The 19934-nt window shown below is 47.3% G+C and overlaps 1 protein-coding gene across 6 annotated transcripts in view; it reads left to right on the top strand.

Annotated features, from left to right (window-relative positions):
* C26H10orf90 (chromosome 26 C10orf90 homolog) overlaps positions 1-19934 on the top strand; it is a 249556-nt gene that overhangs the window by 147876 nt on the left and 81746 nt on the right. For 4 of the 6 annotated variants that reach the window (XM_061403984.1, XM_061403982.1, XM_061403981.1 and 1 more), the window contains exon 3: positions 17915-18006. The exons of 1 other annotated variant lie outside the window; for it this stretch is intronic. In XM_061403984.1, the coding sequence (XP_061259968.1) occupies positions 17915-18006 (92 nt within the window). Of the gene's footprint in view, positions 1-7665; positions 7912-17914; positions 18007-19934 lie in introns of those variants that run through there. One more of the 6 variants, XM_061403983.1, reaches the window with a different exon arrangement.

Below are 19934 nucleotides of genomic sequence, written 5' to 3'. Positions count from 1 at the left end.
TGAATCATCTAAGTTGCAAACGTTATAAGTGTTCAAGCTAGATGCAAGCCCATGTCTGTGGGACACCAAGAACATTCTCTTAAGCCTTCTCGCATTACTGCTGCTGTGATTGAAGGTACATAGAAATAAGATGCTGCCTTGAGGGAGGGGGTTGTGGTTCTGAGAATCACTGTTGTCCTTTCACTCCTTTGGAGGGAAGGGGCATAGGAAGTTTTATAATTTTCTTTTTCCTAGACCTGCTATAAAAAGACAAATAATGCAATTTAAAATTTGAGCCAAGTTGCTGAGTAGATATTTCTGCAAAGAAGATATACAAATGGGAAGCAAGCACATGAAAAGATGCATAACATTATTAGTCATTAGGGAAATGCAAATGGAACTCACAATCAGATACTACCTCATAGCCATCAGTTCAGTTCAGTTCATTTCAGTCGCTCAGTCGTGTCCGACTCTTTGCAACCCCATGAATCACAGCACGCCAGGCCTCCTTGTCCGTCACCAACTCCTGGAGTTCACTCAGACTCACATCCATCGAGTCAGTGATGCCATCCAGCCATCTCATCCTCTGTCGTCCCCTTCTCCTCCTGCCCCCGATCCCTCCCAGCATCAGAGTCTTTTCCAATGAGTCAACTCTTCACATGAGGTGGCCAAAGTATTGGAGTTTCAGCTTTAGCATCAGTCCTTCCAAAGAAATCCCAGGGCTGGTCTCCTTCAGAATGAACTGGTTGGATCTCCTTGCAGTCCAAGGGACTCTAAAGAGTCTTCTCCAACACCAAGTTCAAAAGCATCAATTCTTTGGCGCTCAGCCTTCTTCACAGTCCAACTCTCACATCCATACATGACCACAGGAAAAACCATAGCCTTGACTAGATGGACCTTTGTTGACAAAGTAATGTCTCTGCTTTTGAATATGCTATCAAGGTCAGTAATAACTTTCCTTCCAAGGAGTAAGCGTCTTTTAATTTCATGGCTGCAGTCACCATCTGCAGTGATTTTGGAGCCCAGAAAAATAAAGTCTGACACTGTTTCCACTGTTGCCCCATCTATTTCCCATGAAGTTATGGGATCAGATGCCATGATCTTCGTTTTCTGAATGTTGAGCTTTAAGCCTACTTTTTCACTCTCCTCTTTCACTTTCATCAAGAGGCTTTTTAATTCCTCTTCACTTTCTGCCATAAGGGTAGTGTCATCTGCATATCTGAGGTTATTGAGATTTCTTCTGGCAATCTTGATTCCAGCTTGTGCTTCTTTCAGCCCAGCGTTTCTCATGATGTACTCTGCATATAAGTTAAATAAGCAGGCTGACAATATACAGCCTTGACGTACTCCTTTTCCTATTTGGAACCAGTCTGTTGTTCCATGTCCAGTTCTAACTGTTGCTTCCTGACCTGCATATAGGTTTCTCAAGAGGCAGGTCAGGTGATCTGGTATTCCCATCTATTTCAGAATTTTCCACAGTTTATTGTGATCCACACAGTCAAAGGCTTTGGCATAGTCAAGAAAGCAGAAATAGATGTTTTTCTGGAACTCTCTTGCTTTGTTGATGATCCAGTAGATGTTGGCAGTTTGATCTCTGGTTCCTCTGCCTTTTCTAAAACCAGCTTGAACATCTGGAAGTTCACGGTTCACGTATTGCTGAAGCCTGGCTTGTAGAATTTTGAGCGTTACTTTACTAGCATGTAAGATGAGTGCAATTGTGCAGTAGTTTGAGCATTCTTGTACACAAATGTTCATGGTAGCATTGACTATTATTACCAAAATGTGAAAGTGAAAGTCACTCAGTCCTGTCTGACTCTTTGCGACCCCGTGGACTATACAGTCCATGGAATACTCCAGGCCAGAATCCTGGAGTGGGTAGCCTTTCCTTTCTCCAGGGGATCTTTCCAACCTAGGGATCAAACCTAGGTCTCCCACATTGCAGGCGGATTTTTACTAATTGAGCTATCAGGGAACCAAAAGTAGAAAGAATCTAAATGCTTATCAGTTAATGAACAGATACTCAATATGTGCTCCATACAGTATGAATATGGATACAAAATGAACACTATTCAGCCATAGAAAGGAAGGAAATTCTGACACAACCTGGATGAGCCTTGAATACTCAGTGAAATACTCTGTGGTGGTTGTTGAGTTGCCAAGTGGTGTCCGACTCTCACAACCGCATGGATTGCAGCATTCCAGGCTTCCTGTTCTTCACCATCTTCCGGAGTTTGCCCAAGTTCATGTCCATTGAATAAGTGATGCCATCCAACCGTCTCATCCTCTGTCACCCTCTTCTCCTTCTGCCTTCCATCTTTGAGCCAGATACAGAAGCCCACATATTTATGATTCATTTATATGAAATATCTAGAATAGTCAAACCCAGAAAACACATATTAGTGTTTCCAGGGAGGGAGAGTATGGGTATGGGGCTTCTTGGGGGATGATGAAAATGTTCTGGAATTAGATCATGGCGATGCTTGCACAACTTTGTGAATATACGGAAACCATTGAATTTTAAGTTGTACCGATTTCATGGTATGTTTGTTACATTTTTTAAAGAATCAGCCACAGGGAGACAGCAGCTCAGCTAGAGGGGGTGTGGCTAGAAGATAACTTGACTGACAGTCAGTGATGTGGAGTCCTGGCCTTGACTGAGCAAGGCTGACTCGGCCACTTCCCAGCCAGGAGCTTCTCCGCCCTGCTCTGAGCCTCTGCTTCCTCTTGCTGAAGCTGGCAGGGGAGGACAAACCCTGACACGTAAGGGGACAGTTTCCCTTGTTCCTGCCGAAGTTGTGATTTGTTACAGCAGGAGGGACTTTTAGGGAAAACAGAGTGCTAGCATCTTTCTCCCATTCAACAACAGCAACTCAAAAGGCACAGCTGGTGAGGATAGCCAGCTGGTTCTAACTGTCCAGCACGGCGGATAAGCTGCTGGAGAATTCTGTAGAGAGGCCGCTTTGACTTTGCAGGTAGGAAGACAGGATGATGGCAGTAGGCATGAGCATCTCTGAACCTGGGTTTTTCCTTGGATGCTGGGTTTGCTGATCTGATCTGGTGGCCGCATCTCTTCCCATACCCACGGTGTACAGTGTGCTTAGTACAATGAGAAATTTACGACTTGGAGCTTTCAGACACCACACCGATTTTATTTGTGCAGCTCGTGGCAGAACCTGTAATCACCTCTGTGGGCTCCAGACAGGCTCCGGCCAAAGTAACCGAGAGGAGGAGACCTGAGAAGCCCCACTGCCCCGCAAACAAGAACCACGTCGCTCCTTGTGACACAGAGGAAGTCCAGGCTGACGCCTTGTGAAAATATTTCTGTGGCTTGTTTACAGAATGAACCCTGAGCGGACAGCTTCTCCTGCTCTCTTTGGAGCGTGTAGCTTTGCAGCTGGGCCAGATGCGGCTCCGGGTTCTTTCTCAGGAGGTTCCAACAATATCCCGTTTTTCTTCTTTGGGTATCAGTTGTCACCTAGCCCTGGACTAAAGTTGCACAGGCCACCCCTGCTCATCCTGCAGAAAGCTGCCTGGGCAACAAGCCCAGTGATCAGGGCCCTGCAGCAGCTTGGATCTCAACCAGGGGAAGCTGGCAGTGGGGCAGAACCGGTCCCTTCTGAAATCAAACTACTGCATGACGGAGCCAGGCAGTGACGACCCTGCTTCAGTGAGCCTGACGCTCCTTGAAGAAGAGAGGGTGTCACGAAGCTACGTTCAAGTTTATGGAAGAAGAAAGTTCGTGGCAATGACACTCACACACTCCGTCCCTCAAACCTCCCCAGCACCTCTTGGCTCGGCCATCGTGGACAAGACCCCTGGCAGAACCAGATGGTGTCCTGAGGCCACCCAGGCCCCTGCGCATTCCTCATGTCACAGACGGGAGGCTAGGCCCAGAGATGTGCTGACCAGCTCAAGTCACCGCTGAACGGCAGCTGGGACCCGAGCCCAGGGTCTCAGCTGCTTGTCTGGACTCTGCCTGCTGAACCATGCTGTGTTGGGACAAAACAAAGGAGGAAAAATCCTCCTCTTTCTCCCTCTCCCACGGCTCCTTCTTGTTGTCCACCCCCACACCCTCTGCTTAGGTGAGGCTGTGTGCCCTTGAGAAGCCCAGCAGACCCCTCGCCCCCCTGCCCTCCTCCCAGCTCACGGACTCAGAAGCAGGTAGGGGATGGTGGTGGTGGTGATGGCACTTTCTCTCCCTTTCAGGTTGGAGCCTAGGTTGAGCACGTCTGGGTTAGGTTACATGACAGCGCCCACCTGTGTTTAACCACTTCCCAGTGCTGACGGCTTAAAGTGAGACCCACTCCGTCTTGCCTGACCCTCCCCCTGCACAAGGGTAGGAAGGTGAGAAAGTGAAGTTGCTCAGTGTGCCCGACTCTTTGCGACCCCATGGACTGTAGCCTACCAGGCTTCTCCGTCCATGGGGTTTTCCAGGCAAGAGTACCGGAGTGGGTTACCTTTTCCTTCTCCAGGGGAGCTTCCCGACCCAGGGATTGAACATTGCAGGTCTCCCACATTGCAGGCAGACACTTTACCCTCTGAGCCACCAGGGAAGGTAGGAAGATGACTACTAAACTCATCTATCCCAGTGACTAGCTCTTTGCCCTTCCTACCCATCACAAAAGCTCTCTAATGTTTGCTAAGAACAAATGAGGTAATAAAACCAAGGCAGGACCGCAGAATGAAAGGCAGAAGACAGTCTGGGGAAAGAACAGCAAGCAGGGTGTGGAAGCGGTGTTTGTATAGTCACGTTCACAGCAGCATTATTCACAGTAGCCTAAAGGGGTAAGCAACCCAAGGCTCCATTGCCAGATGAACAGATGTTCACACAAGTATGGTCCATCCACACAGTGGAATATCATTCACCGTTTAAAAGGGAGGAGATTCTGACACATGAGACAACATGGACGAACTTTGAAGATGTCGGGTTGGGTAAAATAAGGCAATCACAGCAGGACAGTCACCGGATAATTCCACTTATGTGAGGTCCCTGTGGCAGTCAAGTTTATGGAGAAAGAAAAGAGAATGGCAGTGGTCCCAGGCTGGGGGTGGGCAGATGGTCATGGTTTAAAGTGGACAGAGCTCTGGTTCCGGGTGATGAAAAAGTTCTCTGGACGGATGAAGGTGATGGTTGCCCAACATGGTGTAGCTGGATGTGCTTACTGCCACAGAACTGGACACTTAAAAATGGTAGATTTAATGTTTTCTTTGTGTGTGTTTTACCACAATTAAGGGGGGAAAAAGCCCGTAAGGGGAAATCCACCTTGCACTGAAAAAGGTCTCGTTATGCGTCTTATTCCTTTTTCAGACTCTGCGGTCTTTAAAGATGGGGACTCCTGTGCTCTGCTCATCTTTAAAGCTCTCCTGTGCTCAGCCCAGCACCTGAGTCAGGTCTTCAAAGACATCAGATTCCCAGTAACTATTGACTGAACTGGGGTCGTGGCGCGACCCCACCAAGGCCGACTTGCAAGCAGAGCCTCAGGGGCTCGGAGGCTGGCGCATGTGCACAAGCATGTTTGGGTGGACGGTCCTGCACGCAGTGGTCTTACCCGGTCCTCCAGGGGAGACCCGGCTCCCACCGCACGAAACGCTGACCCTGGAGCCAAGCCCGGACACCAAGGGCAGAGGCCTGGTTCCTCCAGTTCCAGGTGTCTTGGAAACCAGCTAGAGCCAGAGTAGCTACAAAATTAGTGGGCAGGTTTTTACTCACTATTAGACAAGTCTGTATTATGCTCCACCATTTTCTGGGAGAGATGAAAATTATATAAAACTGTGGCTAACAACACCTTCTGTTTTTTGATGGGGGGCCGTTGTTGACAGGCAGAGTGCTGGGCTGGGGAAAACCTTTCTTTTCACGGTTCCCCACCCTTCAGTTTGCCCCTTTAACTGAGGCACAAACATCCTTAGAATGTGGGAGGGCCAGGTGTCACCTAGACCTGACGTCTAAAGCCAGCATGTTCTGTCCCGTTTCTCAAGCTTCATGAAAGAGGTTATCAGATCCTACGGATTAGGCCCCATTTCTACCTTTTCTGTGTGTACAATGATCATTCATATTGCAAACTCTCAGCTTGAGCCTTATTGGATTGAGTGATGCTTGGCAGGTTACTTCAAGGAGGTCCAACTTTCTCATCTGTAAAATGGGGGTGATAACTGGGCTTTCCTCCAAAGGTCATTCTGAGTGTTAAAGGAGATAACCTTTGTATCCAAAATCTGTCTTGCCTTGATCGCATAATAAATTTCAGCCTTTATGATGTAATAGTGACATTGAAATTAAAAGACCCTTGCTTCTTGGAAGGAAAGCTATGACAAACCTAGGCAGTGAATTAAAAAGCAGAGACATCACTTTGCTGACAGAGGTCCATCTAGTCAAAGCTATAGTTTTTCCAGCAGTCATGTATGGATGTGAGAGTTGGACCACAGAGAAGGCGGAGCACCGAAGAACTGATGCTTTTGAATTGTGGTGCTAGATAATACTTGAGAGGCCCTAGGACAGCAAGGAGATCAAACCAGTCAATCCTAAAGGAAATCAACCCTGAATATTCACTGGAAAGATTGATACTGAAGCTGAAGCTCCAATACTTTGCCCACCTGGTGTGAAAAACCAATTCATTAGAAAAGACCCTGATGCTGGGAAAGATTGAAGGCAAAAGGAGAAGAGGGTGGCAGAGAATCAGATGGTTGGATGGCATCACCGAGTCAATGGGCATGAGTTTGAGCAAACTCTGGGAGATAATGAAGGACAGGGAAGCCTGGCATGCTGCAGTCCATGGAATCGCGAAGAGTCAGACATAACTTAGTGACTGAACAACTATAATGAGTGGCATTGACCTGACTCAAAGTACCCTGGGGTTGCCCAGTGACTTTTACACTGTTCTGGTGTTTATGAAGCAACTTACGGAGGTGCTGTCCATTTATCTAATGACCCATACCAACGGTGCCTTATCCCAGAGTATAAAACCACTCTCTGAATGAAACAGTGTATTTCATTTGAAAGGCAATGAGTTATGCAGTTTATCACGCTCCCCTCTTTGGCCTTGGCTGCTGCAAATGCACCCTTAGTTTGTGGTTCTTCTGTGCCAGGGTCATCTTTAGCCCAGGCTTTATGGTCCAATGAGTTCTCCAGTTCATTACTTGCGTCTTTTATCAGTTTTGCTGGCTTTTATCCGTGTTGTTAATTATAGGCCACCTCAAATGCGATTGGGTATAAATTATAAAACAATATTCATTATAATTTAGTGTCAAAGGTGCTTTGTTAAATTGTTGGAATTGATCATTCCTGTAATAGCTTGCATGGTACACAGACTGCCCTGTTGCTCAATTTTCTAGATAAGCCACTTTGTAAAAATTGGTAACATGTATTACAAATAGGATAAACAAATTAACATTGTGATGTTATCTGAATGTATTTTAATAGTGAGGGAACATATCCACAGTAAAAAATGCTGCCTGGCAAGAGAACCAGCATCATCAAAACGAGGTAAAAAATAAAAAATAATGAGAAGTTGAGGGGAAATGTGTATCTGAATGTAGGCAGTAGGTAAAATTGTCGTCTCACATCTAACAGTGCTCTGCAGAAAACTTAATGGTTGCACAAAATTTTTTTTTTAACTTGTCAACAAAGCCTCAGATATAAAAGTCAAAGTGATGATTCCTATTCCTTCTCAGGAGAAATAGCACAGGGTGGACTCCTCACCCGCTCCCTGGTTGCCATGGAAACATTCTGGTGACTTCATCACAGGTAGAGTGTTTGGAGGTTCTTCAGCCCACCACGGAAGGTGGGAGCCTGACTCATTCCGAGAGGAGTTTTGGATGTGAACTGTGGCCAATTTTTCTTCCCTTTAGCCCAGTGCATCTTTGCCATTAACAGACCTTTGAATCTAAGTAAAATGTCTTTGAAACATCAGTGGAATATGATCAAGCTGTCTGAGGAAGGTATGTTCTGATTTTCTCCCATAGATATAATGCCTATCAAAATGAGAAATGATTTATTCGTTCAGTCAACAATTGGTGAAGGTCTTCAGTTGGCAGGCACTGCGCTGGGCATGGGAGGGAAGGTGATGATGAGGTGCTCTCTAAAGGCCTCCATCAACTTGAGGGGACAGACCCACGCCCAGATGATTACAGGGCAGTGTAATGAGAACTCACGGCGATGGCGGCCTGTTGGGGGCACCGTGCTGGGTTATATTGTGTCTCCGAAGTTGTGCTCGAGCCTTAACCTCTGAACAGACTGGATTTGGAAACAAGGTCTTTGCAGGTGTAGTCAGGATGAGGTCATACTGGCTTGGGGTGAGCCTTCCATCCAGTGACTGGGGCCATTGTAATAAGAGAGAGTTTGGAGAAATAGAGACAAAGGGAGGATGGCCACATGAGGATGAAGGCGGACGACTGATGCTGCCACAAGCCAAGGAACGCCAGGGGTTGCCAGCAGCCGCCAGAAGCAGGAAGCGGCAAGGAAGGAAGCTCCCTGCATCCTTCAGAGGGAGCATGGGCCTGCCGGCAGCTTGGCGTCAGACGTCTGGCCTCCAGGACTGTGAGACAGTAAACTCCTGCTGTTGCAACTCGCCCGTTGTGCTCATTTGTTGTGGCAGCTCTAGGAAAGGAACACAGGCGGCTGCACGGATGGGAAGGCATGTGTGGTGGGGGCAGACCTAGGAACCCTGCTGAGCAGCGGTGACCCTGAGCTGTGCAGAGGGCGAGGGGTTAGCCCCCTGGGAGAGCTGGGCAGGAGGCAGCCAAGGCCATGGTCACAGAGACGTCGAAGCAGTCACATCCAGGAAGGAGAAGGGGCTCATTTTAAGGATTTCTATCTTGGACTCTGTTTTTTAATTAAAAAAAAATTTTTTTTTGGAAACTTGGAGAGATTTTATTAGCTGCATTCATGGAAATAATACAATTGTTTTTAACTTCAAAGTCTTTGGATTATTTATTTTTTGGAATTTATTTTATAGAAGTATAGTTGATGTACAATGTTGTGCTAACTTCTGCTGCACACCAAAATGATTCCGTTTTACTACATGCATTCTTTCCCTTTATGATTGGTCACTGGATATTGAATATAGTTCTGTGTGCTATACAGTGGGAGCTTGTTGTTTTCTAACCATTCTCTATATACTAGCTTGTATCTGCTCATCCCAAACTCCTGATCCATTGCTTTCGCACCCTCCCCGCTGGCAACCACAAGTGTGTTCTTTACGTCTGTGAGTCTGTTTCTGTTTGGAAGGTAAATTCATTTGCATCATATTTTAAATTAAGGGATACCTTATGATGTTTGTCTTCCTCTGCCTGACTTCTCTTCATATGACAGTCTCTAGGCCCATCCATGCTGCTGCAAGTGGCGTTCTTTCTCTCTTTTTTACGGCCGGGTAATAGTCCCCTGTACATATGCACCACGTCTTGATCATTCATCTGTCAGTGGACATCTAGGTTGTCTCCATGTCTTGGCTGTTGTGACTCGTGTTGCTATGAACACAGGGGTGTGTGCATCTGCTTGGATTATAGTTTGGTCTGGATGTATGGCCGTATCCTGGTCTCCTTGAGCCCCCAGCACTGTGTGCACATGGGCTCAGTTTGTTCTGTGTATGTTTCCCAGGATCTGTTCTGGGGGGAAAATGTATCCTTTTTATTAGAGTTCTCAAAGGAGCGTGTGACCTTCACAAGGTCACAAACTGACGACATCAAGGGGATTTGGGAGACCTGATGCAGACGAGGCTGGAAGGGTCACCCCTTGATTGTGACCTTGCTGAGACCAGGCAGCTCAGGCAGGATTAAGCTGATGGGATGAGGCAGAGCGTCTTTCATGATAAATCAAGACTTGTAACTGGATGTTGGAGGTGGGTGTGGAGGTGGAACCCTGGTTTCCACTGTGGGTGATGGGAGGATGGTGGCCACGTGCTGAGAAAATGGACCTGGGGGGTGAGGAGGAGGAAAGGAAAGGGGGAGGGAAGGAGACGGAGGGTCAGCGGGGGAGGAGATGTCAGTGGCGGCAGCTCAAGAGAAGCTGGTTGATCTCCTTTTGGAAAAGCTGTGTGTGTGTGTTTAATCTACTGACAATTATCTTTATTAAAAAAATATTTATTTATTTGGCAGAGTCTGGTCTCAGTTGTGGCATTTGGGGTCTTCACTACAAAATGTGAGATATTTCCCTGTGGCATCTGGACTCCAGCGCACAAGGGCTCAGTAATTGACGTGCGCGAGCTGTTTCTTTGCAGCATGTAGTATCCTAGTGCCCTGCACCCCCTGCACTGGAAGGCGGATTCTTAACCCCCGGCCCACCAGGAAAGTCCCCCCAAACGAAGCTTGCAGAGACTTGGAGGTCGCTGCTTCTAAGGGCTAGTGGCCACGGCTGGGCTCTGGGTCCTGCCTCGGCAGTGGTCTAAGACTCGGCAGGAGGACCCAGAAGGGAGGGTGTCAAGGAGAGAATGCAAAAGAAAGGAAGACACGGTAGCCAAGAGGGAGGAAGATGGTGAGAAGACCCCAGAAGTCAACCATGGGAAGGTGGTCTAGAGGCAGTGGGTAGTTAACAGGGTCAAACCTCACAGAGGTGACGGCTTTAATTCAGGGCTGAGAAGTCTTTATTCAGGTCTTTAATTCTGTCTGAGAAATATCTACTGAAAAGATTCAGACGCAGTCATGTTGAAGTCAAGTGAAAATTCCTCACCTCCTATCAGACTGGAAATGAGGGAAAGCATTTACAGTCTACCAGGTGGGGATGCGGACGTCCTGTCTGGGTCCCTGATACACACGATATAGACATGAAAACAAGGGAGCTCTCTGAACCAACGGAAGCCTGGGGTTCATCATTTACACACGACGTTGATGGATGGATTCATTAGGCAGTGCATGATGTAGCTTGTCGGCTATTTCTGCACAGACAGCTCAAGCGGGCTGGGTGCCCCGTGGGAATTGTATGCAGCTCCTTACCCGTATCCCAGGCTTTGCCCAGCATGCTGCTTGCGGTCTCCTGATTTGCAGGATTCCCTCTCACACAGTCCCTGTAGACACTTCCACCTTCCTCTTTTACCTCTGCGTGGGCTGCACCACCTTCTCCCAACCCAGTGTCCCCTTTTGCCTAAGTTCACCCCATCCCACACCTTTCCCAGGTCCCTGGCTGGTGGGGCTCTCCTGGTGGCTTCCTGGGATGCCAGCTGAGTTCCTCTTAGAGTCGTGGGAAGGGACAGCATCTCACCACCTTTTCCACCTCACCCTGGGGCCCCCATCACCCGGAGGAAGGCTTAAACTCACAGGCAGGTGGAACCTATCCCTGAAGCATGCTTTCCTCCAGGGAGGAAGTTAGATTCCAGGAGAGTCTGGTTCAAGGCCTCATGGTGTGTTCAGTTTCATGTTGCTCTGACTCTCTTAGCCTCCAGGGAGGCCTCTGTGGCTTTGGAGGAAGGACTCAGGCTGCTGGAGTTGGAATCCTGTTTCATCTTTCCAACGATCATGGAAGAGAAGCCCTCATCTGACTTGCCTGTGCCATGACCCCTCCCCGGGCAGAGGACACTGGGCACCAGACTCAACCCATTCCTTAACCAGCAATGCCTGGGTTAAGGGCATCCTTCATAGCTCAGTCAGTAAAGAAACTGCCTGCAGTGCAGGAGACCTGGGAACAGTTCCTGGGTTGGGAAGATCCCCCGGAGAAGGGAATGGTAACCCACTCCAGTATGCTTGCCTGGAGAATACCAGGCACAGAGGAACCTGGCGGGCCACAGTCTATGGGGTTGTAAGAGTCGACAGGACTGAGTGACTAAACTGGTTAAAAGTAGAGACTTTATGTAAAGAAAGACCCTGATCCAAATCTGTCTCTGACACTAACCACCTGGGCAATTGAGGTCATTTTGGGTAACTTCCTTACATTGGCAATATGACTTCCCCCTGGGGAATGAGTTTTAGTTTGTTTCAAAGTAACCGCATGCTGCCATCATTGATGGCTTCATTCTAATTAAAGACATTGAGGAAAAGTCCCATTGCCATCCCCTCGGTGTGTTCTCCAAAAGCCGTGGGATGACTGTGAGTCAGAAGAGCTCTGGCTTCATTCTAGGGCCTCAAGTCACCATCTGTGCAGGCACTTGATCGTCTAGGACCCACAGTGCCCTTGGGGTGAAGCGGCGTGAAGTGAACCAGAAGGCTCCATCAGGCCCAGGAGGTGCACTCTGCCCCTCTCCCCCGGAGTTTCTGGATCAGTGGGTCTGCAGGTCAGGAGGCGGGGCCTGACACTGTGGATTTCTGACGTCACCCCATGATACTGGGGCTGCAGGTCTGGGGACCCACACTGAGAGCCCCCACGCTTGGTCAGCACAGTGAGATGCCAGCATGTCGAGTTTCCAAGAAGCAGAGCCTGGCATGGGAATTGAGGGGCACGAGGGGGAGGGTGTCCTTGAGGACAGAACCCAGAGAGAGTGAGAGAGGCCTGATGGGGAAGCTGCGGGGGGTGACGGATGGGCTCCGGGGGCAGGCTGGCCCTCGGGTTATGCTCTGGAGCAAACCGCAGCGTTGCCCTGGCTGCTGTACCCCTCTGAGTCCCCACCAGCTGTGGGCCAAGGTGGAGGAAGCCTTCTGTCAAGGACGGTTCTCAGAGAAGAGCAAAGCTGTGAGCCTCCGACAGCCGCCTCCCTGCAGCCAGGGGCAGCCCGGGGCGGGGAAGGGAACAGGGTCAGCTCCACGTTCTAGTTACACAGCGCTCTAGTTACTAGCACCACCCGGGCTGCCTGAGTCCAGGTGCACAGGGTCCGCCCTCTGCCAGCGTCCCTTTCACCAGGATGGTCTCCGGCTGCAGAGTGAGACTGACCTGCTGACCCGCAGACAGGCAGCTGCCCCATGAAAGCTCTGGGACAGGCCAGCTGCAGGGGAAGAAGCAGACAGGCTGGCCCCTCCTGCCCAGGCAGCAGTACCTCCTCCAGAGACTTAGGCCGGGTGCCGTGGGTCCTGGGTTCTGCAGATATCTGTTTTGGAGACCCGGATCCCAGCTGCTGGAAGATGCCCAGGCTCCTGTTGGCCTTGTTCTTGGTAGCCTGCCTCAAATGTCCACTGGCTTTGCCTTAGAGATGGCAGGATGGGGCCCCACTGCAGGGGGCACTTCCTCAGTAATGATAGTGATGTGGTCAGGTGGGAAGGGACAGGGGACGTGTCACCATGTGCCAGGAACTCTGCTTAGTTCTTGGTATTTGTCATCACTTATTCCTTGTAACACCCTAGGAGACAAGTCTTGTGTTTCCTCTGACACGTGGGGAAGTAAGATTGACAATTTAAGAAAGTTGCCCCAAATGACCTCAATTGCCCAAATGGTTAGTGTCAGAGACAGAGTTGGATCAAGGTCCTTCTTTACGTAAATTCTCTACTTTTAACCAATCTGGTGGTTTAGTCACTCAGGGGTGTCCGACTCTTGGGACCCCATAGACTGTGGCCCACTCAGCTTGTCTGTGCCTGGGATTCTCCAGGCAAGAATACTGGAGGGGGTTGCCATTCCCTTCTCCAGTGGAGGGGATCTTCCAGATCCAGGAATCGAACCCAGGTTTCCTGCATTGCAGGCAGATTCTTTATCGACTGAGCTATGAAGGAAGCCCAGCCTAGTAAGCTCTCTTACGGCTTTTGGGTCATTAATTGATCAGGCTCAATTAATGCATGCATGGCTGTAATCACACCTCAATTTTACTCAAAAACAGGCTCATAACTCTAAGTTACAGCTTTGCCATTTGTGTGGATTCCCACAAACATTAAAAAAATTTTTAATGTTGTAATCATGGGATTCATAAGACTTTGATTCCTTCCTTTCAGTTAAAGTTACATTTTAAGAACTTTCCTATAGAGTCATCATTTTAAAGACCCTACATTCCAGCCAATACATCTACCTCAGTCTCCTCAACTAGGCTGTGATGGGTAGTATAATGGTCTTACAAGCTATGTCCACATCCTCTTGCCTAGAACCTGTGAATATATTACCTTTTAAGTGGCTCAGTGGGAAAGAATCCACCGGCCAAGCAGGAGATGGGGGTTCAGTCCCTGGGTTGGGAAAACCCCTTGGAGAAGGAAATGGCAACCCACTCTAGTATTCTTACCTGGGAAATCCCAAGGATGGAGAAGCCTGGTGGGCTTCAGCCCATGTGATCACAAAGGAGTTGGACACGACTTAGCAACTAAAAGAAAAAAGAAAAAAAATGGCAAAAGGTACTCTGCAGGTAGGATTAAGAACCCACCTAAGAAGAGAAGAGTGTCCTGTATTATCTGGGTAGCCCAGTCTAATCAGAAGGATCCTTATAAGAAGGAATAGGAGGATCACAGAGATGTGTAATGTAAAAAAGTCTGGAGTGATGAGGGATCATGAGCCAAGGAATGTGGCAGTCTCTAGAAGCTGGCTGGAAGGCAAGGAAAAACAGGGTCTCCCCTAGACCCTCCCACATAAGTGCAGCCTTGGCAACACTTTGATTTTAGCCCAGGGAGACTCGTATTGGACTCAGACAACCAATTGTAAGACAATAAATTCATGTTGCTTAACCCACTAAGTTTATGGCATTTGTTACAGCAGCAAGAAGATACTCATACACAGACCCTGCTTGTCTGGTCTTGGCAGCCTCCCTCCTCCCTGCTAGAGATGCCACTTCTCCATAGCTAGTGTTTGTTTGTCATTGTTGTTCAGTCACTCAGTCATGTCCAACCCTTTGCAATCCCATGGACTGCAGCACGCCAGGTTTCCCTGTCCTTCACCATATCCTGGAGCTCGCTCAAACTCATGTCCATTGAGTCGGTGATGCCATCCAACCATCTCATCCTCTGTTGTCTCCTTAACCTCCTGCCTACAATCTTTCCCAGGATCAGGGTCTTTTCAAATGAGTCAGCTCTTTGCATCTGGTGGCCAAAGAATTGGAGCTTCAGCTTCAGCACCAGTCCTTCCAATGAATATTCAGGGTTGATTTCCTTTAGGATTGACTGGTTCGATCTCCCTGCAGTCCAAGGGACTCTCCAGAGTCTTCTCCACACCACAGTTCAAAAGCATCAATTCTTTGGCCCCTAGTCTTATTTATGGGCCAACTCTCACATCCATACACGACCACTGGAAAAACCATAGCTTTGAGTAGACAGATCTTTGTTGGCAAAGTAATAGCTCTGCTTTTTAATATGCCGTCTAGGTTTGTCATAGCTTTATTCCAAGGAGCAAGTGTCTTTTAATTTCATGGCTGCAGTCACCATCTGCAGTGTTTTTGGAGCCCAAGAAAATAAAGTCTGTCACTGTTTCCATTGGTTCCCCATCTCTTTGCCATGAAGTGATGTTCATTGCATGTTATATTTTGAGCATTGTGCTATTTAGATCAGCAGCACCTTTTTTCAGGAACTCTGTGAAGTAAGCCCCACTATGTCCACTTCATAGCAAGGAGATAAGGGATGCAGAATCACTTGCCCAAAGTCACACACATAGTTAGAAAGCCTGGGACTTTGTGGTCCGATTCCAGTGATCACTGATGTCTTGGTGTTAGAGACCGTCTGGGTCTGGGTGGGAGAGGAGCAATTGCCTTGGACCCGTTCATTAATGATCATAACCAGGGTTATTTACCGAGCATTAACCACAAAGTTATGACCAACCTAGACAGCATATTCAAAAGCAGAGACATTACTTTGCCAACAAAGGTCCATCTAGTCAAGGCTATGGTTTTTCCTGTGGTCATGTATGGATGTGAGAGTTGGACTGTGAAGAAAGCTGAGTGCCGAAGAATTGATGCTTTTGAACTGTGGTGTTGGAGAAGACTCTTGAGAGTCCCTTGGACTGCAAGGAGATCCAACCAATCCATTTTAAAGGAGATCAGTCCTGGGTGTTCTTTGGAAGGAATGATGCTAAAGCTGAAACTCCAGTACTTTGGCCACCTCATGCGAAGAATTGACTCATTGGAAAAGACTGATGCTGGGAGGGATTGGGGGCAGGAAGAGAAGGGGACAACAGAGGATGAGATGGCTGGATGGCATCACTGACTCGATGGACATGAGTCTGAGTGAACTCTGGAAGTTGGTGATGGACAGGGAGGCCTGGCGTGCTGTGATTCATGGGGTCGCAAAGAGTCGGACATGACTGAGTGACTGAACTGCACTGAACTGAACCCCACATCCCATCCCTGGTAACATACAGAACCTGTAGTGCACGGATCACAAAGCTGGGAAGGAGGTGTTATTACCTGCATTTTAAGGATGAAGACTCTCATCCATAATGTGGAGGGAGGGCAAGCACCTCCTCTATGCAGGTGAGCTCGGGGCCAAGCTGGGATGCAGAACAGGCTGCTCTGGCCCCAGGCCTGTGCTGACTGCAGAGTTCTTAAACACAGACCAGAGCCAGGAGATTTCCGTCTTCATCAGCTTTATTGTCAGTTCATCATGATGCATCGACTCTGCACAGAAATCCATGACATCTTTCAAGTCTTATATTTGTGCTTCACGGGAAGTAATCCATGCACATCATGTTGGATGAACATCTCTGTCACTCAGTTCCAGGCTCAGATGGGGACGCAGCCACACGTCCGGGTGGATCTGATGGGGGCTCTGTTATCACCAAGGACGAGACAAGATGTGGATACGTTTTGGATGGGTCAGTGGTGGCCCTTGAAATTGCCATATCCTGATGCTTTTGCAAATCTGCCAAACTTGAAAATGCCATAGCATATCATTTCCCCCATAAGATGCTTGAAATTTTATCTAAATTCTTTAATAAACCCTTCTTATGAACTGATAAAGATGCTAAATTAGAGAGCTGCTTTCTTAGATCTCTTCTTTCTCCTCATCAGCACTGGGAAAGCATTCTTTGCACCTTTTGGAAACTCACTCTCCTTGGAATAGCTGCATTGTGAAGGCAACGCTGTAACCCAGGGCTGGGTTGCAGTGAAGGCTGATCGCTACCCACCTTCTTGGGCTTGACTCACATCCCTGCTTTGGCAGCAGGACACCAGGCAGACGTCCTGATACTTCAGGCTTGCATCACAAAGTGCAACTTCCTTCTCCTCAGCTTTCCATGAGGGGTGCAGGGCAGGTTGGGTGGATGAGGAAATTCCATAGAACGATTCCATAGACTTGTCCATAGTTTCCAAGCTGGTGGATGGTGGAGCCAGGACCCGAGCCCAGGTTCTACAATTATTGGCCCCTGCTGTGAGCATGTGGACCTGAAGATATTCTTGGCTGCTGCCGTGGCTGGTGTTTATGTGGAGGCTGGTCCACGGTGTCTCATTTTTTCCTCACAATGTCATCACAAAATAATCCTCAGGTATTCCAAAGCAGCTTCCGTATCAGTGTTTGAGTCACTCACAGGTCCTTCCAGAATGATTGTGTTAAGAGGTTGGATGAAAGTTGATGTTGCAGTTCAGGCATTCTTAACTCCAGGGATTTTGAGAAATCCATAGACATGATTCTCTCTTCTGCTGGGTGCAAACTCAGCACGGGTGAGTGTGTGAAGGCTAAACTTGTTCATTTATTAATATTACCGAGTCTGGGAACATAAAGCAACAGTATGGAGGAAGGCATCTTACAGCCTGATAAACAGAATAACAGTGAAGTCAGAGCCTCCATGGAGTGGGTTGGGTGGATAAGGGGAACAGACAAGGTTTTTCTTGGGTCCGAGTAGCCTAGATTCACTATGGTTCATATAATACTTGCGTGCTAAGTCGCTTCAATCATTTCCCACTCTTTGCGACCCCATGGACTGTAGTCCACCAGGGTCCTCAGTCCATGGGATTCTCCAGGCAAGAATACTGGAGTGGATTGCTGTGCCCTCCTCCAGAGGATTGTCCCTGACCCAGAGATTGAATCTGTGTCTCTTATGTCTCCAGCATTCTCGGGTTCTTTACCACTGGTGCCACCTGGGAAGCCCATAATACTTGAGTAGGTGACATTAAATTTTATAGTAAAGTTATATACTCCACTTTATCCTTTCATATACTAAAAAGTAGCAATATTATTTCCTTTTGCCTAGGATTACGGGACAGCCAGTACAGTCCCCACGATCAAATTGCCCTTAAAAATCTCCAGTCTGATGTTCCAGAGAAGAGATCTGACTTCACTGAGGTAACATATGTTTTTAACTCCTAGAGTAGGCAGCAAAATGCAGCCAACTGTAAAACGTGATCACTGGCCTACTTGTGATGTGTTTGCATTTTATTTTGTTTAGTCATAAGTGGGATCAACGCAGCAGAAAATCTAACCATCATGACTAAGACTTTACGTTAAAGTATGCAGTGTGTATCCATTCATCCTTTTATAATCTTGACCAATAATTTGTAGATTTGCAGTATCAAAGGAGAGTATGGTGATCAAATCTCAACTTTAAACCAAAATTAATCTGCTGGAGAGGACGGATGATGCCATATGGCATTTTGAAGGTGGATAAGAGGTAATTTGAAATCTAACAAGTTAGCACAGGTTGTTACGACTGCAAAAAATGTCAGCGGTCTCACACAGGGAAGGAAATTAGAGGTCATATTCACAAAATGAAATGTTTCTGATGCTAGACAATAAGGAACTCTGTGTACACAGTGGTAATGTTGACAGCATATCGCATGCCAGACTCTGTCTAACTGACTCTTTTCACCTTACCACAAACCCAGGGAGGAGAGACCACTGGCTTTCCATGTCCATGGATTCTTCATCTGTGGGTTCACCCATCTGTAGATCGAAGCTATTTGGGAAAAGAATCCCAGAAAATTCTAAAGAGCAAAACTTGAACATGCTACATGCCAGTTTACATATCAATATAACATTTATACTGTATTGCAGGCTATAAATGATCTAGAGATGATTTAAAGTAAACAGGAGGATGTGCATAGATTATATTGCAAACACTCTGAAATTTTACACAAGGGCCTTGAGCATCCTTGGCTTCTGGTATCTGAGGAGGTGGGGTCCTGGAACCAACCCCTGTTGGATTCTGAGGGACAACTGTATTGTTATTATACCTATTTTGCAGATAATAAAATGAAAGCTTCAATAGCTCCAGTAGTTGACTCAGAATCTCACAGCTCATAAGCTATCTGGGTCCAGAGCTTTTGTTCTGATCTTGCTCAACAAGGCCGGTGTAGAGAAAGTCTCATTCCAGTGAACAGAACTTGAACTATGGACTTTCTGCCTGAGAGAATTGTCCGAAGTGTTATAGTTTACAAGGCATCTCTTGGCTTTCACAGATGATAATTCTGCTGCCAACTTTGTAATTATGAGAGAAAGTGGAATTATAAGAATTGATCCCTCATAGTATTAATGTAGCCAAGGTAAAAAATAATTTTGCACCCTAAATACTTATCTTAGGTATTATCCTTTAATTTAACTTTGTGTTTAATAAAGTTCAACATTTCCTCAGAGATCCCAGGCTGAAATCTCACACAATGGATGAAGGCCACTATTCTGAGTCCTGAGATTTAGTCGTCAATATTTAAAGCCATTTCTATGTCGAACACGGAGCTCCCTATCTGAGATGTGCAGATGTGTAACTATAATTAACGTGCTCCCTGAAAGCAGGAACAAGAATCCCGGGTTGCAGGGAGGGAAATGAGTTGGAGGAGCCATGGACCACTGAGAACCATCCCTGGGAGGAGATGTCCATTAAGAAGTGGAGGATAATGTGGAGGTCAGCTGCTGCTTTTTTAACAAGAAAGATACCATCTGAAGATCTTTCCCACCTGTTTTTCACATTGAACTAGTAAAGTTCAGCATTTTTTCTGGTTGATGTTAAAATTAATCAGTTTGGTCATTCACGATATAGATCTTTGGACCCATGTGGCTGGATCTCAATAATACACACACACACACACACACACACACACATACACATTCATATACTCACACTTGGTCATTATCTATAACTGGGCTAACTCTCAGAGACCACACCTTCTAAACATCTACTTTGCAATGATCTGGATCCTCTGCTTTGATCATGACAGTAGTGTGACTTTCAAATTTCCCTCCTAACTTTGAGCTCTTAAGGCTTGTCCCTTGGTGGGTGT

This window comes from Bos javanicus, chromosome 26 (genome assembly GCF_032452875.1).
Source record: "Bos javanicus breed banteng chromosome 26, ARS-OSU_banteng_1.0, whole genome shotgun sequence".
Lineage (NCBI taxonomy): Eukaryota > Metazoa > Chordata > Mammalia > Artiodactyla > Bovidae > Bos > Bos javanicus.
Note: the sequence above shows the minus strand (reverse complement) of the source record. Positions and strands in the feature narration are given on the sequence as shown.